Source organism: Podarcis vaucheri (genome assembly GCF_965113315.1).
Source record: "Podarcis vaucheri genome assembly, chromosome: 14".
In the NCBI taxonomy this organism is placed as follows: domain Eukaryota; kingdom Metazoa; phylum Chordata; class Lepidosauria; order Squamata; family Lacertidae; genus Podarcis; species Podarcis vaucheri.
The window spans coordinates 32,477,890-32,496,266 of NC_138752.1; the positions used below are offsets into that span (position 1 = coordinate 32,477,890).

Below are 18,377 nucleotides of genomic sequence, written 5' to 3' on the forward strand. Positions count from 1 at the left end.
CCCACCCTATCACTAGCACCACCCACTCAGCCTATTCCTTTATGTTTATTCTCCTGGCATTCACTATTTCTAAAAAGATAAAAAGGATTAAGGAACTACTGATGGCAGCAATAATATTTTTTTTCAAAAAAATGAGCAGCAGAAACCAATAAAAACAGTAAAAGGGTTTTTAGGAGTTAACAAAAGCTGAATTCTAAAAATTGTCTGCCATACGTCTGCAGCACCAAGAAGCCAAAAAGTGTTGTGGTTCCTTAGTGACTTTCTGGTATATTGTAAAACATTCATTTTAAAACCCAGATTGTAAAGTAAAAATGACTTTTTGTGGGATGTTCAAAACTTCCAAGCCTCACACATACTGGCATCAAAAAGGAGTCACAATCAGTACACTGACAGTGTGCCTAAAAGCCCTTTGTAATGTCAGTTCTCAAAGCTGTTTTCCTTGGACTGTACTCATATTCACTGACAGATATCAGAGTTGTGTTTTGTTGGGCTTTCTTTTTTACTTTTCATCCATCAGGCCATCTCTGGCATATCTTAGATAAGTGAAAATAAATGAATGCTGTCTGGAGATAATACATAACAAACAGAACTGTGGTTATTTCACAACTTTTGATTATTATTATTTTTTAAACATGGATAAAGTGTATCCAGCTAATATATTCTGAAAGTCTTCCCTTTTAACTTCTAGTTATTTTTTCCTATAGATCCTTCAAAAGTTAAGGTGCCCTATTTCCATATTTAAAAATTCTAACTTGGAAAGAAACAGAAACTTCCAGCTGTCTTAGGCAGCAAGATGCAGCCCAATTATGCCTCCTAGGCAACTATCAATAGTATATTCTTCCCTCAAATACAGTGTTAAATAATTCATTGCCCATTGAAAATGGATTAGTGGGCTTTTTTTTTTAATGACTGAATCAGATTACCTCAAAGAGGCATTTAAAAGACAAAGTTTTTAAAATATGTAAAGTGTTACTGGTGGATACATCTGAATTGTAATATTAAATAGTGTGGAATCACTAAAGGAGGGTTAAGCATCTTCTGCATCTCAAGATGGATATAATGAGATTTAAAAGGAGTCGTAGGTATAAAGAGCTGCTTGTTGCCAGCACTGCCAAGATAATAAGCCAAACTGTGACACCAAAATCAACAAGAACTCAAGAGTATATCTTAATGGGGGGTTCAGTATTTTCCCTCAGCATGCTGTATTACTCAACTGCAAAAGCTGATTCTCTGTTAGAAGTTCGCTAGCCTTCAGAAAACTGCAATTACCAGGATACTGTGCATGAAAGTATGACAATTAAACCAGTTTAAATTGAAAGTACGGATATTGTCTTATCTTGCCAACCTAAATCAGTAAATGGCCATTGTGCCCTACAAGGAACTCTGGGAATTCTGATGGCATTAAGAATGGTTACACATATGGTTAGACATAAAACTGCACCCCAATACGCCCTATTTAATTGAGCGGAATAACTGCCAGTAGAGTATGTTGCAACCGCTTTTAACTGAAAACAGAAATCTATTCATAGATCCTTTTTCAGTAAGCACTAAAACAAATGGGGGATGTAAAAGGGATGGACTAAAGAAGTCATGACTTTGCTGGCCAATTTTGTGAGGGCCAGTTTAATGGAGGAAGAAGTAGGGTGCCATACTCTGAAGAGCAAAAAAGAGGACATTTGTTGACTTCTACTTTTAATTATGGATTGCTATACAGTAACGACTTTCATTTTACATACCCATGAAAAAGAGGACGTGTCCTGGAAAAAAGAGGACATATGGGAATCCTAGAAGGAATGGAACCCCCCCCTTCCCAAATACAGAGTACAGTATAGTTAAGAAAAGATGGAAATGGGGATGCTACGTTGTAAAGACAGTTTACAGTACAATCCTACAGTCTACTTGAAAGTAATTTAACCCAATGAGGCTTACTTCCCAATGAGTGGGTATAGGATTTTTCAGCCAAAATGTGGATTGGGCATTTCTTAACACTGTTTTCACCCTGTATTATAGTCACACAATGAGATTTGCTGAAGGGCTGTTCACCTCATCAATGATTGCTAGATGAAGTAGGCATGCTAATCTGGGGAAACTGGGATATTATTTTTATTATTATTATTTCTACGACTACACTACAATTATTTGTACCTTGAACAAAAAAAATCTGAGTAGGAAGAGAGATTCTCTGGATTATTCCAGATTATTAAATGTGGAGTGGGCCAAAATGAGGGCCAAAACTAGGGTAGAGCAAGCAAGAAGTCACTGTGTCTGAGGAAGAAAATATTGTTTGAGTTTACAATGAGGGATTAAAATTGTCATTTTTGCTGCGAAAAGAAAAGTATATGAAAAGGGTATATGAGAACAACAACTACCTATCCAACACAGGTAGGTCTAAGTAATGAACCTTGATCTCTGTGTACCAAGACTGACAAAATGGAGATTCCTGAGGTAAATCCTTCACAGAAATAGAATTATGAAGTACTCTCTAATCACAGATGCCATTTCAAGTGTCTGTGAGGAGAGGCAGTCAAGAGTCACAGCACCATTCAGAGCTTGACCTTGGATATATTTAAGATTAAATGAAAAAGGTGGGGGCTAAATTTGTATACCCCAAGTGTATTTGTGAATTTATTTATTTATATCATTTATTTGCTGCCTCAGAATTTACATAAAGGTGTTAAGATACTATTTGTATGCCACCTTTCCATTGTTAAAGCCATACTCAAGGCAGCTGACATGAAAATATTTACATAATTACAAATACAATAAAACTAAACAATAAATAAAACGCATCAAAAAGAACACAACCAAATTGAACAATGTTCACATAAAAGATCCAAAAATAAATATACGAAAAATATCAATAACAGCAACAAAATCCCCCAACAAAACCCCAGTGCAAGAGGTCCTTAGCAATTCTGATGGGTCTACTCTTGAGTAGCACTAGCACTGACTACAGCTTTGTATGTGTATTTGTCTTAATATTCTATTAACAACCAAGGTTATTTGTGATTCTGAGGTAACAATAATCACAAGAGGTCTGAAAAAAACAGAAAGGGGGAAACTGCGTACATACCCCTGACCTCTTCAGAGAGAGAAAAAAAGTGTATGTTTCCCTCACAAGTTTACATTCGGGGACAGGGCATGTGCTATTTTTATTAGCCTTTCATGTGTTTCAGTTTGTACAGTTTTATTGTTAAATCGCTGCAGGATGTTTTATAGGAAACAATTCATAAATGAAAATAATAATAATACACTCTAGGCTTTGTTCTTGTTTCCTTTCTTTTTGGCAGACAATGGGGCTTATATGTATGTTTTGAATAAACAACACTCTTTCCTCATGCAAAGAGGTGCTCTCCTGCACTGTCCCTCTCTGCAATCGTGTCCCGTTCCACAAAAAAAAGCTACCACAGTTTGGGCGGGAAAATGCATCAGCTCTCAGCCCGCAGGCGCGCCAGCTGGCAAATATTTCGCGACGGTTGCCTCGTGTTCCTCGCGCCAGCTCCTTAAAGGGCCAGTAGCAGGAAGCAGACTGGCAAAGGGAGAGAGGCTTCCACGTGGTTGGGGAATTGTTACGGGGAACTGAATTTTGCTTTGATCAAGAGGGTGTGTGAGTGGGTGGGTGGGTGGGTGTAAACTTCATTGCCATTGACTAGAAGATAAGGTTATTCAGTGATTACTTTGCACAAACTCTTTCTGAGTCAGATCAGCACTAAATATCAAGGGGAGCTTTTAACTAAACGAATGTTTTAAATCCTGCTTATTTTCAGGGTTTATACCTGTGTTACTGGATTGATGACCCTTGTCTGTGTTTAAACATAAGTATTTTGTGTCTATATTGTAATGGCCATGGGTTATAAACAATAATAAAACTTGGTTTGGCTTTTTATTTAGGTTGTTGTGATTTTGATTTTTAATTTGTTTATGTGTTTGTTGTTGTGATCAGCCCTAGGACTGTTGATAGGTGAAGGGTGGTCTATAAATGGAAATAAATACTGTAGTATGATTTAACAAAACTAGTTTTGAAGCTGAAAGGTTGCGGAGCCAAATATTTGTCATGTTTTAAACACCCTTTGGGCTAAATCCAACTAAGTTTTACTCAGAGTAGAGTTTTGTGTGGGTTTATGTGCTTAAATAGTTGAACCTCAAGCTTATCCAAGATATTTCTGCTCTCTGGCAATGCATGTTTTTGACTGGATTAGTGTTTCATATATAATATCCAATTGAAGGGTGGTGAGAGGACAGATCTAAACGAAGTTCCAAAGTCAAAAGATTTTCTCAGTTGGAATCTTTGCTAAGTGGAATGCTTTTTACTTAGAGTAGACCTACTGAAGTTAACGAACCTATCTTAGCCATGTCAGTTAATGCTAGTGTGTCTACTCTGAGTAGAACTAACATTGGTGACAACCCCTTTCCTCCACATTCATTCACTGGAGGGCCTAAACCAGTCAAAGGCAAACTTGGCCCTCCAGATGTTTTGGGACTACAATTCCCATCATCCTTGACCACTGGTCCTGTTAGCTAGGGGTCATGGGAGTTATAGTCCCAAAACATCTGGAGGGCAAAGTTTACCTATGCCAGGCCTAAACTGATGGTGGCTTTTGTGAGAAGGAAAAGGGTGAGGTGTAAATGTCAAAATGTCACCTTTAAAAGCAAATTTATACTGAGTCAGCCCATTGTTTCATCTAGCTCAGTATTGTCTACACTGACTGGCAGCAGTGCTGCCCGGGTTTCAGACAGGGGACTCTCCCAGCCCTATCTGGAGATGTTGAGGATTGAACCTGGGACCTTTTGCATGTAGAACAGATTATTACCAATTTATAGCGCTTCCCAGTTTATAAAAATGTAACCAAAATATAAGCATTGTTTTACCATTAGCTCAGAAATGCTTAGGGTTCGCCCCACTTGGGTGTGATGATGCAGTCCACTGGAGGTGGCAGCACCAGGAGGGGGTAGCAAATTATCAGTTTATTAATATATTTTCAAATCACCATTGGAGTGTGGTGTGCTATTTGGATTTTCTGCCTCAAGCCTTCAAATATTTTCAGTCATAACTAGAAATGGTGGCTTCATACGTACCATATGTTTAAAGCACATTATTTCTTTCCAAAGAATCCTGGGAACTGTAGCTTACCCCTGCACAGAGCTATAATTCCCAGCACCCTTAGCAAATTACAGTTCTCAGGATTCTTTGGGCAAAAAGCAATGTGCTCTAAATGCATAGTTTGTACCCAGCCATTCTTCCAGTCCTATTCCTGCACCAGCCAAACACCTAGAATTGAAATGAGCATACACACTTGCCAGCTGCTTGCTGCCTTGGTGTGGTTTTCATTTGAATAAATGAATTTCTGTTGAAAGCCAGTTATGAAAAGGCCGTCTGGCTCTCGACACGTCGTCATAACCAGCTTTTCCAGAAAACCAATTCTTGCTTCAGCGCACGCCATGCTTGGCTCCCCAGATCAGCTGTATGGCCAGAGAGACTTTGCCCTCCTCATCACGGAAATAGCATCTCTGATGCAGGAAGAAAATTGTGCCTGCTCCCCCCCTTTAAATGTGACAACAATGGCATGAAAGTGATCCCCCCTCCTCTTCTCTCTTTTAAATCTTCCCCCACAATAGCATTGACTTGTCAGAACTACCAGCCCCTGATGAATATGAACAGCTATGGAGGCGAGACATTGTGTGTGTCTTGGACTTGATAAAGAAGTCAAGGGTGAGTGCACAGAGGTCACGGCTGGCGTAGCTCTTGATGCAGCGGCAACAGAAACGCTATCAGAAAACATCTGCCTCCTCCCCCAAACACGCCAGGTGTCAAACGCTCAGGGCTCAACATGGCAGCCATATTCTGACACAGGTAACACATTTTTTAAATAGATGTTTAACTCACTGCAGCTCCTGGAAACAAAAAGCCACGACATTTAGGATGGATGATCTCCTGTCCACAAAGGTAAAGAGCGTTAAGGTTATCTGGAGGTTATTGAACAGCAGATACAGATAATACAGTTGGTTGCAAGGACGGAGAGGGAATCTGTTTCAAACGGATTTAAATGTAAAATTTAGCTGTTTCGACCCACTCAAGCTTTGCTCACAGGCGATCTCTTGCATTTTAAAAAAATGTGTGACTAATATGCAAAATCATACTAAAAATTACATGCAAAAATATGTATATTATACATATAATAAGTTTAAAAGAGTGTGGTACTATATCTCTGCAGCATCATGACCAGGCTGGGACAGTAAGTACACCCAGAGGCCAAAACTGGTCTTTTGGGGATGGGGGAGCACTGGGAACCCATCTACAACAGACTAGTATTTCATATATTTTTCAGCATCATTTTGAGGCTTTCCTTCCTTTTTTGTAAGAACATAAAAAGTGCCTGCTGGATCAGGCCAATGGCCCATCTAGTTCAGCATTCTGTTCTAGTGGTTAATCAGATGCCTATGGGAAGCCCTCAGATAGGACCTGAGTACAATAGCACTCTCCCCCCTGTGGTTTCCATCAACTGGTTTTCAGCAGCATTTAGCCTCTGTGGAAGCAGAGTATAGCCACAATGGCTAGTAGCCATTGTTAGCTTTGTCCTCCATGTGGTTTGTGTTTGGTCATGTTCTCTTTTTCTCTCTAGGATCATAGAAAGCTGTCTTATACCATATCAGGTCACTTGCTCATCTAGCTCAATACTGCCTACTCTGATTGGCAGTGACTCTCCAGGATTTCAGATACAGATTTTTCTCAGTCCCACTTGGAGTTTCTGGGGACTGAACCTGGGACTTTCTGCATGCAAAGCATATGCCCTGCTACTGAGAAGCTTATTTTTTGTAAACTGTTGTGAAATCTCTCCCTTGCTTGTCCAGCAGTCAGGTTTCCTTATAATAGGCTGGAACATGTCATATGGTACTTTCTGATTCCCATAAAAGTTTCCTTCTGGGTCAAGCATGCTTGCTTGCTGAGCATCAAGAGGATTTTCCTACTCCTGTTCCTAGGGAGGCCACACACACAAAAAAAGGGCGTGCTTCACTTTTGCATATGCTGGTTTACATACTTCTTGGTGAAAATTTGGAAGAATAGAATTATATATCTCTGCAGCTGGGAGGACTGTGACCAAGAGACCTGTGGGCCTGCTGAGTCTGTTGTCCTGGTGCTAACTGCTAATGGGCGTTGCTCTTCCTTCATATAGTTCTTAAGGGAATCAGAAGCAATATGGCTATGTACATACCATAGAACTACAATTCCCAGCACCCTTAACAAATGACACTTCCTCAGGTTCTTTGCATGGGAGTAGAATGTGCTTTAAAGATGATATGGACACAACCTATGTCTTTGAATACCAGTTGCTGGGAATCACAAGTGGCAATGCACTCATACCCTGCTTTCCAGACCACTGTGAGAAGAGGATGTTGGAAGACACAAGCTGGCAACCAGGCTCTTCTTAGGTTCTCATGGTGCTTGGCCCTTCTGGGCTAACATGGCACTTGATGTTGCAGTGGTGTTGGGATCCGACTGGAGCAGTTCTGATATGTTTGCCTTCCTTCCTAGCTCTCTTTGTGAAATGAGGTTCAGTAGGGGTAGCCAATATGGTATCCTCCAGATGTTTCTGGCATCTGGTTGGCCACTGTGGGAAGATGATACTGGTGAGCTGGGCTTTTCGACTGATCCAGCAGCCAGGCTCTTCTAATTTTTAGAATGGGCTACAAATAGAAAGTGTCATCTGTAAAATAGAGCACATGGCCACTGTCTCTGTTGCTACTTCTTTTACAGTTGTTTCAGCCTTGTCTTTACTTTTCTTCCATTTCCTGAACTGGCAGTGACTGGAATTGTCCTTCTCACCATGGTGGACAGAGACATCCCAGAAGGGGTCTGGCATAGCAGTCCCTACTCCGGAAATGATTTCATGAACCAACAGCTTAGGTCCCTTTTCACAGTCATTCAGATTAATTTCTCCAGTTGGAAGCAGACAGGATGAAGAAGTGAATGTAACCAGAGGAATAAAAGCATTGCGACTTGTAAATTGAATGGGGCAGGGTGCCTCAGAAAGGCAGGGAGATTCAAAGACAATGGATGAGAGATAGGGGCCGCAGTAAGAGAGGGCACTTGGTTTTCCAGTAAAACAGCAGTCAGGCTGTCTGTTGTCTCTTCAGTGCAGCTGATGACAAAAAATGGGCCTTTGACAAGGACAATGAAATCTCTGTCCACACTGCTGCAGAACTGTAAACCTCTTTAGAGACAAGGACACAGCCTTTTCTAGATCTTAGGTAAGAGACGCTGACTGGTCCAGGCATAATCTATTCAGTTAAGAAAAGCCCTGCAGCTGGATCACAGCAAAGACCCATCAGTCCAGCATCCTGTTCTCACAGTGACAGAAGACGATTTAAAGCAGTACAACTAGTTCAGTTGCAGTGGCATCAGGCCTAGGGAGTGCTGCAGGGCATCACAACTATAATGTTGTGAACTGAGCAGAAAGGAAGTGGGGGAGGTGCAAAAATTTGACCTTGCACAGGGCTCCTCTGAAATTTGAAAGACCAAAGTCCTCCCATGATAGTGCTCAACTGGATGCTTCTGGGAAGCCCACAAGTAGGCCATTAGCAGAACAGCACTGCTGCTCCCCCAAACACACAAATCCTCACTTCCCAGTGGCTGGTGTTCAGAGGCCAATTGCCTCTGACAGTGGAGGTAGAACACAGCCACTGTGGTTAGCAGTCATTGATAGCCTTATCTCTCATGAATTTGTCTAACCCTTTTTTAAAGCCATCCAAGTTGGTGGCCATCAATACTACTTGTGGTAGCAAATCCCATGTGCTCTGTGAAGAAGGACTTTTTCTTGTCTCTCCTGAATCTTCCAACTTTTAGCTTTACGGGATGGCTTGCCTCCTGATCCCCCAAGGAACACTGAAGCATGAACGGATCATAAAGCCACCATGAGCAGCATTACAGGTTGTATGATTTGTTATTCTCCATTATTTCCCCTCAGTTCCATGGCCCAAGAATCATGTTCTTTGAGACAATTCCGGTGCTAATATTAAGGAGCCAGGTCCAAGGTGGAGATAATGATGGCCAACATAGATTTATTCAAGAGCAGAGTCCGGACACTCAAGGAGGATGCAAAACAGGGCTAGTGAGGGTGTGGCTTAGGGAGAAGGGGTGTGGCTTAGGCAGAGGTCATGGCCTATAGCAAGGGCCTTATTCAGCTTCTGGGCTGTCCCTGCCCTACACCTAAACCCGTTTATATGAAATCGGCTTCACTGAAATTGAGTTGAATTCCAAGCAAGTGTGTTCATTCTTCAAGGCTGGGGTATGGCAGTTTGGGTTAAGTGGTAGATTCCTGTGCAAATCTTGCTTCTGTGTGCAATATTTGACACAACGATTACAATTTATATTTGCACCTCTTATTAGTATCCATCAAGGTGCTTTACTCCTTGGACCCTCATAAAAACTAAGCAAGCCAGTTCATCTTTCCATTTGCTCTATGTTTAAAAATAAAAGAAATCAATAGTATTCCACTTCTGTATCATATTTTTTTTTTTAAACTCCTGATCGGTAATTTTATGACCTGAAGGTCATGGCTATTGAAAGCTGAGGTCTAGTCAGATTAATCCACCATGTCGGCTCCGTATTACAAGATCTTTCATTGTCTTCAATTAAAGTGCTGAAAATGAATACCACCTGTGCACTCATAGTTACAATGTCAATAAAGTCCATTATAATTATACACCGCTTGATGACAAATGACATGCCGAAGGGGTGACAAGCTCATTTTGGTTTGGGTGGAGAGCAGAGAGAGCTCTTCTGTGAACTGGGAACATCTATTTTTGTCCAATCTTGGTCACACCAAAAAGAGAGGAAAATCCTTCTCTGACCTATCTCCCCCCTATCAGCTTTAAACTGTACAAAATATTTATGGTAATTAGAGGTTCCCCAACTCAGCACCATAAATGCAAGAGCAGTCAAAGAAGACCATCTGTTCAGTCTTCTGGCTGAAAGGCAAAGGCCACCCACCTCTCCATACTGTGCATACCCCAGGACATATAGGTGTGGGTGCTGCTTATAGAACAAATGGCACTAGATAGCTCAAGCAAGTGAGACAAACTGTAAGCAACCTGGGGATTCTGGCACCAATTCTCAGCCAGGCCTGTGGGTAGCTATAATGCAAAACTGAAACTGGAAGCCATGCTCTTGTCATCTTAGGGTGCTTGTTTTCAGCGAGCAGACCCTTAGAGCCATGGGATGCATTATTATTATTATTATTATTATTATTATTATTATTATTATTAGCTTGCCAGCTGCATGCGTTGCTGCACTTAGCAGAAAAACACTCCCGCCAGCCAGCCATAAATTCCTTTCTTTATTTTCTTCAGACAAGATTACATGCCGAATAAACAAAGTGACCCGTCTCTCATGATGCGTTGCTCTAACTACTTTCTCTTTTCCCTCTCCCTCAAGACCAACAGAGCCAACGGCTCAGCCCCTTCTGTTTTCCCCTGTGACGTGGATCCCCTTCTCTCTGAAGCACCCCTTCCTCCCCAGACTCACTATGCTCTTCCCTGTCTTCTGAGGAGGACTCAGTACTGATCAGTGGGGATCGTTCCCTGTATCCTCTAATTTTTTCCTCCCTCACTGCCTGCAGTTCCCTGACAATTATTATTATTATTATTTGCAAAACTGATATTCTGCCCTTCAAACCATTTTAGGCATTGGAGGCTAGTCTGTAAGTCCCAATGGGCCACTGCCTCACTGGTCTCATTCTGCCCTTGACCGGCTCACACCTGCCTTTTTCCAGTCTAGGGTATAGTAGCAGCTGTCATCTTCCTCCTTCTTAGTGTCTGCCTTGCCCTTGTAGAACTCAGTGGTTGGTTCTTCCCAGTGGCACAGCGGCAAATTCAGAAGTGTCAGATCCCTTAAATATAGCCACAGCCATACCTCACAGCCATGCCCCCTTCTGATATGATTAATATTACCTTCTAAGCTTATCTCGGATTAAGATCCGTTCTTAACCTGAAACTGTTCTTAACCTGAAGCATCACTTTAGCTAATGGGGCCTCCCGCTGCTGCCACGCCACTGGAGCACGATTTCTGTTCTCATCCTGAAGCAAAGTTCTTAACCCGAGGTACTATTTCTGGGTTAGCAGAGTCTGTAACCTGAAGCATCTGTAACCTGAAGTGTATGTAACCCGAGGTACCACTGTACAGTAATCTTAGAAAATACGAATGATTAGGTATTGCAGTGATCTATTCAAATCTTTCAGATAGATCTACTAGTTTCTGTGTACATACACGAGCAAATAATTTGGAGTGCTCCAGTAACTTCTTTTGGAGTAACTTAAGTTTTCCCCCTTGAAGTTCCATTGTGGGTAACAGAACCTGAACACCATTGTCTTGAAACTTAAGCCCCTTGTGTTATCAGTGTTCTTAAGCACTTGCCTTTGGAGCATACAGAACGACAACTCTTTGGTGATCTTTCCCCCATGCCATCTCTAAAGTAACCCTAGGTGTGTAACATGCACACTTCGCACTGCCCTCCTCTGCCACAGCTGCATGAGGGGAAGACTAGAAGCATCCACTTCCAGTTTTAAACTAACTATGGTTCCCTGTAATGTCCAAACTTGGGAAATGGTTAGTCTGAACTATGGTTATTGAACAAGTCAGGGTTGTAAACCATGGTGTTCTCCCATACTTAAACAAAATGGGGAGGTGTGGTTAGTTTAAAAGTAGAAGCAGAGGAGAGGGGAGGAGAAATCATTCAAGCCTGAGGCTCAGTCATGTAATGCTAAACCATCATTTAGCGTTGCATTTGAAAAGGGACGCTATGCTGATTCACAACTTCATATCTGCTTTCCCCCCACCACCTACCCTGAAAGAATGACAAATTTATTTATTCTCAGGCTGGCCTGCCAATCAGATACTATACTTCTTATTTATTTTTTAAAAAAACCAAACCCAGCCTCATTTTTCTAAATAACGGAAGAGGATGTTATCTGGTGTGCAAAATGCCCTCCAGTTAGGGCAAATGTTCGCCTGTAGTCAGGTGAGTCTATAGAATCAGGCTTTTTTGCATTGTTCTCAAGTAGCCACTCTCCATTTCAAAAAGAAAAGGATAGATCGGATCACCGGCGTATGAAATTCTTCCGGCTATGAGTTTTTCTCCATTATCTGCTTTTGGCTGAATGCGGTGTATGGCTTTTCAGTGCTCTTTTTGCTGATAGCAACACGGATCAAATTAAGGAAGAAGAAAGCCTCATTCAAAAGGAGGAGGAGGAGATAAAAAGAACAGATGGATTTCACACTATCTCCTGTGTAGCTTCTGTCTCTCCCCTCTCTTTTCAAAAGACAAAAAAAGAGGGATTTTAAATTTCTAGTGAGTGGTTCCTGCATTGCTTAAGAACATAAGGAGTGACCCACTGAATTTGGCACAAAGATCCACTTAATCGCGACATCAGCCCTTCCTTTGGATGGATGGCATATTTGTCCTGGCTGCTGGATCTACAGGTGATGCCTGTCCTAGCAAACAGAATGAAATGGTGACGTCCAGGTTCCGGAATGTGACAGAGGAGTGGAGGGCTGTTGGGAAAGGGCTGTGGCTCAGTGGAAAAGTATCTGCTTTGCATGCAGAAGGTCCCAGGTTCTATTTCTGACATCTTCAGTTACGGCTGGCAATGTTCTTTGCCTAAAACACTGGAATGCATAGAGTATACTGAGCTAGATGGACCAAGTGATTTGCTATAATGCAGCTTCCTCTGTTCCTATGTTGAGTAAGTGGTGACATGATAGAAGTTGACAAAATTATGCATGGCATGGATAAAGAAGATAGGAAAAGGACACCCCCCCCAATAACATTAGAACTTGTGGACATCCAGTGAAGCTGAATGTTGGAAGAATCAGGACAGATAAAATAAAGTTCTTTATGCCGCGCATAACTATGGAACTTGCTCCAAGACGAGGCAGTTATGGTCACCAAATTGGATGGTTTTAAACAGTGCTTTTTAAAAAAAAAACTAGAAAAAGAGGTGCCAGTACTCACCACACTTTTTAACCAAAAAAAGAAAGGTGCCAGTACTGTGAACCATTGAGTATGTCCTGGAAAAAAGCACTGGTTTTAAAAGATTAGAGAGAATCATGCAGGAAAAGGTTATCAATGGCTTCTATCCATGATGGCTGCTTCTGAATACCAGTTGCTGGAAACCTCAGGAAGGGAAAGTGCTGTTCAGCTCAGATCCTGCTTGCGGGATTCCCACAGGCATCTGGTTGGCCACTGTGAGAACAGGATGCTGGAGTAGATGGCTCACTGGCATCATCCTGCAGTCTCTTCTTATTTTTTGTGTTACAGTGATAGAGTGAGGAAAGCTTCCTCAAATATTCCCCCCCAGTCTTTCCTCTTGTTGCTACAGAGCTTGGAAGGAAAAATGTAATCTTCAGCCTGCCTGCAGCTTCTAAATATGTGGTGTTGTGAGCAAGATTCTCCCTGCCATGCTCCAGAAGTTTCTGACAGAGTTTTTCTGTTTGGTGCATGTGTGTTTTCATATTATTAATCTCATTCTTTTCTCCCCACCCCACTTTCCCCCTTTTATTCTCATGCTACTGCATCCTCACCCTGGGCCCTCCACTGGCTTCTGTAATGTTACAGTATTAAAAGTTTCATTTCAGTTCTTTCTTCAGAATTTCTTCTCCGACCCCCACTCTCACAAACATAAAAGAATGCAATACAGTGGAAAGAGCCCCAGTGCCAGCCATATCATTGGAGTTGACAGACAGTGGAGTTTCAAGCTGGGAAAACCTCTTGCGAAGAAAAGGCCCTGCCTTCGATGCGGGCCCCTTTTTCTCAGCTCGGGATGGATGGGTATTCATTACTGTGTGCCAGTCATTCCTGCAGCTTTGATCAGGGGACCGTTTCATGCGAGGGGTGTGGGGCGGAGGCAGGAAGGAGGGAGAAGACACATCTTCTGTCTGAACTAAGTTGGGGATTTCATCATTCGTAGCGAAATACCCTCCACTAGGGCATAGCACTGGGGTGGAATAAGGCCACTTCCTGAGACTGGATTTTGCAGGGAGCGAGTGCTGTCATGGGTAACTTGGTTGGCTTTTGTTCAGTTTCTCTGCCTCTCCTTCAAAAGGTTTCTGAAAGGAGCAGAGCTAGGAAAGAAGAAGAGTTTGAATGGAGGACAGCTTTTTAGGAGCTATAATGGCATTTTGGGTTACTCAGAAATCAGTAAACTAAAATTTGCCATGTCCATTGATTTCAATGAGTTCACTCTGAGTAGAATGAACATTGGATGTAACCAAACATTTTGAATGCACACAGGCATATGGAGATTTGAGCCAAAACTCTTAGATGTGTACATTATCACACAGAGAAATTATTAAAAAGATTTCATATGCAGCCTTTCATTTTAGGAAGAGACACCATGGTGGTTCAGAAACAAAAGCGTGCAGTGACATAACAAGAATAAGATCAATTTTAAAAATACAATTAAACATAATTAAAATGCATAGTTTAGCAAACATCCTCATCCTCATCATCAAACTTTGTATAGTGCCCATCATCCATAGATCTCAGGGCAGTTCAAAACAAAAAAATACAAGATAAAAAAACCAAAATACATAATCCAAACAAAACAATAACTCCTCAATCAGCTTTTATTGATATGTCTGATGTTCTTATTCTTTTAATGGTTGTATTGGGTTCTTAGGTAGTGTACTGCCTTGCAATCTCTGATATGAAAATAAAGATTTATAAACATTTAAATAAACAAATGCACAATAAAAATGCTGCCTGGATGGTCTCTGAATATGTGGGAGAGGGCCAATGTCTCCTACTTAGGGCTGCCAGGTAAGGAGCATCCCAGACTCTCAGATTTCAGGGTCCAAATCTGAGACCTGGGAGCAATCTCTGATGATGTTACTGGAGATTAATTGCGAAAGGGAAGTGGAGGGCATCAGACCACCCAGAATATCACTGCTATAATTTTCAGCCAGCATCTGCTGGACTGAAGTTTGCAAAGTGCATGCACAATCTTCTTGTTGTTATTGTTGTTGACGATGATTAAAAACACTTTCACCCATCTGGAGATTCATCTGCCACCTGGCAAACCTGGAGACTTCAGGTCAGACCTGGTCTGGTAACTTTTATCCTACCAAGCTTGTTTTCTGTTTGCTTCACAGGGTAGGAACCAATGAATTCAGAAGGCAAGAAAGGATATTCTGACTAAATTTTAGGAAGAACTTTCTGACACAAAGAGCTGTTTGATAATGGAACAGCTGCCTTGGAAAGCAATGGACTCTCCTTCTTGGAGGTTTTTTAACAGAGGCTGGATGGGCACCTATCAGGAATTCTTTAGATATGATTTCTGCATTGCAGGGAGTTGGACCATGGGGGGGGCAGGCTTTATGTGGTTTTTTTTTTGGGGGGGTGTTATCAATCAGTTAAGTAAAATCAATCAGTTAAGTATTTTCATTAATTTCCTTGATTTTTTGAGGGGGTAGCTGCCCCCCTGCCCCCTGGCTACACCCATGAGTTGAACTCGCCCATGAGTTGGACTAGATGACCCTCAAGGTCCCTTCCAACTCCACAATTCTATGATCAGTGCTGGGTTTTCCTGCTGTTCCATGGAGAAGATAGGAGAGTCAGGAACCCCCATCACTGATGTCATTTCCCCCATCTGAGGTGGATTTTTCTTTTTAATGACTGCACAGGCTTGGGCAATCTCTTCCAGGAGGATTATTGCAGTGGGCGTTTATAAATATAGGCCTGGTCTTTCTTAACCAAGGACTTGAAACAGTCTTACTTAAATGGGAGGTGGTATAAGTGATATTACAGTGATTGGGCCAATTTTTAATGTACTTTTTATAGATGTGGCTTATATAAAAGGAGGGGTAGAGTTTAAAAGTTTCTTTTATACTGTCAGCATGTTAATGTTCCCTGTAATCACATTTTAAAAAAAGACTCATTCAAATGTAAGATCTTACAGCCATGACTTCACCTTGAGGCTTGGCGGTGCCTGGTAATCATGTCTGGAGCAAGTGCCTTGTGAGGAAAGGTTACAACATTTGTGGCTTTTAAGTTCAGCAAAAAATATGAGTAAGGGGAGGACATGATAGAGGCATATAAAATTATGCATAGTGTGGAAAAATGGATAGAGAAAAGTTTTTCTCCCTCTCATAATAACAGTAGAATTCAGGGACATCCAATGAAGCTGAATATTGGAAGATTCAAGACAGACAAGAGTAAGTCATTCTTCACACAGTGCATATGGAACTCACTCCTACAGGAAACAGTGAGGGCCACCAGTCTGGATGGCTTTAAAAGAGGATTAGGCAAATTCAAAGAGAGGAGAAGGCTATCCAAGGCTACTAGTACCAATGGCTATGTTCTACCTCTAACTGTTGGAGGCAATATGAATTCCAGTTTCTGGGAATTGCAAGTGGGGAAAATGCTAGCACACAAGAACTACAGAAGCTTAATAGAGTAAGCAAAAAATCAGTCTCAGCTCCATCTGCTACTACTACCATTATTATCCACACACATTTCTCAAGACATTGTACACAATAAAAACAGCTAGAAGAAATAGCACACAAAACAAAACAAAATAAAAACAATAGAAAATAAACACTTTCCCATTTATCCAGCTGGAAAAGCCAGTCGGAACAAAAACTCTCTTCCAGAAACTGCAGAGAGTGGGTACCTCTCACATCTTCATAGGAATGCTATTCCACAGAACAGGGCAGCCACACTAAAAAGCCCTGCTCCAAGTAATTGCAGAGTGGACTCTTGAGATTCTTGAACCTTGCAAGAGAAACTCTCAGTCAGCAGTACAGTAATCTAATTCGTGTCTAACAAATGAGGCAATCTTTTGAGTCACCTAGTCCTGGAATGTATAGGGACATATATGTTAGTATCAGCACACTGAATTTGATTGTGTATCAGATTGGCAGCCAGTGCACATCCCACAAACAAAGGATCATATGCTGGCTCCCCTGACAAACACCTAATGCTTCAGTCTCTTAATCTATCAGCCTATGCTTTTTGCTTAAATCTGAGGTCCTCTGAAGTCCTGTGGGTCAGAGCCTGTCTACAGGGGCTAGAAGAGAAGGTTACTACAACATGACAGAGCTGTAGTAACCCTTCATCAGTCTTTGGATAGTTGCATGAGCAAGACAGCCTCTGTGTAAGGCAAGAAAATTTGTGACTTGTTAAACATAGTAGTAACGAACTTCCAGCATTATTTATGGGGCTTGACTGCAGGTCCGTGTGACTTTGATACATGGTGCACTTTCCTTTGTTTCATTGTGCTCATAAATCTTGTTAGCAAAGGAGAAGAGTGCAGAACACTTCCCCCAGCTTTGCTGATGCTTCTCACAGTCCAAGAGGTTTGCTGTGGGTCAAAGCAAGGTTGTTGTCACAGGTGGGAAGGGGCTGAGGGATAATGGGCACTGAGTAGTTCTGGGCAAAAGGTGGTCCATACATTGCCAAAATGGCATTTGCTAAGAATGTGAAACCCATTGCCCTAGTTCACAGCAGCCAGTACTGTCTGCAACATTTTACCAAAAGTTAAATTCAAAGCAAATTTGGAGTGCAGTGTCAGAGGGGTTTCACTGAAAGACACAATGCAGCCTTTCTTAAACTCGTGCCCTCCAGAGGTTCTGGACTACAGCTGCCATCGGTACTGACATCCTACCACCATGCCGGCTGGTGCTGAAGGTAGTTGCAGTCCAGCATACCCAGAGGGCACCAGGTTGGGGAAAGTTGCACCTGAGAAACATCTTTGAGAAGTGGGAGTGACACTCCTCTGAGGAAGGGGCTGGTCAGTGGATTTCACACAAAGCACAACCAGCAAATGCAACAGTTTGCACAAGACACAAAACCAGGGAAGCATCCACCCAACTGGGAGAAATGTGCTGTAGCCACCATTAGTCATACTTAAAGCAGACCCATGAGACCATAAGCTGAGCCTGCTGAACCAAGTCAATGGCCCATCTAGTCCAGTATCCTGTGGCCAACCGGATGCCTGTGGGAAACCCACAAACTGGTCCCGAGCACAACAGTATGTTTCCAAGCACAATTCAAAGTGTTGGTGCTGACCTTTAAAGCCCTAAATGGCCTCGGTCCAGTATACCTGAAGGAGCATCTCCACCCCCATCATTCTGCCCAAACACTGAGGTCCAGCGCCAAGGGCCTTCTGGCAGTTCCCTTGCTGCGAGAAGCCAAGTTACAAGGAAACAGGCAGAGGGCCTTCTCGGTAGTGGCACCCGCCCTGTGGAACACCCTCCCACCAGATGTCAAAGAGAAGAACAACTACCAGACTTTTAGAAGACATCTGAAGGCAGCCCTGTTTAGGCAAGCTTTTAATGTTTAACAGACCACTGTATTTTAATATTTTGTTGGAAGCCGCCCAGA

At 42.0% G+C, this 18,377-nt stretch overlaps 1 protein-coding gene and 1 long non-coding RNA gene across 11 annotated transcripts in view; one reads left to right on the plus strand and one right to left on the minus strand.

Annotated features, from left to right (window-relative positions):
• The window catches only part of MEIOB (meiosis specific with OB-fold), a 22,051-nt gene extending 18,527 nt beyond the window's left edge, over positions 1-3,524 (minus strand). For 2 of the 10 annotated variants that reach the window (XM_082199170.1, XM_082199178.1), the window contains exon 1: positions 3,253-3,345. Coding sequence is in view for 4 of the 10 variants with exons in the window: in XM_082199171.1 (XP_082055297.1) it covers positions 3,406-3,429 (24 nt within the window). In the remaining 6 variants the exon portion in view is untranslated. Of the gene's footprint in view, positions 1-356; positions 498-1,214; positions 1,790-3,073; positions 3,346-3,405 lie in introns of those variants that run through there. The other 8 variants (XM_082199176.1, XM_082199175.1, XM_082199177.1 and 5 more) reach the window with 7 other exon arrangements.
• On the plus strand, positions 1,844-14,750 carry LOC309518768. The gene is made up of 3 exons (XR_014213598.1): positions 1,844-1,939; positions 5,617-5,851; positions 13,375-14,750. It is a non-coding gene; the product is annotated as an uncharacterized lncRNA (long non-coding RNA).
• The last annotated feature ends 3,627 nt before the right edge of the window (positions 14,751-18,377 follow it).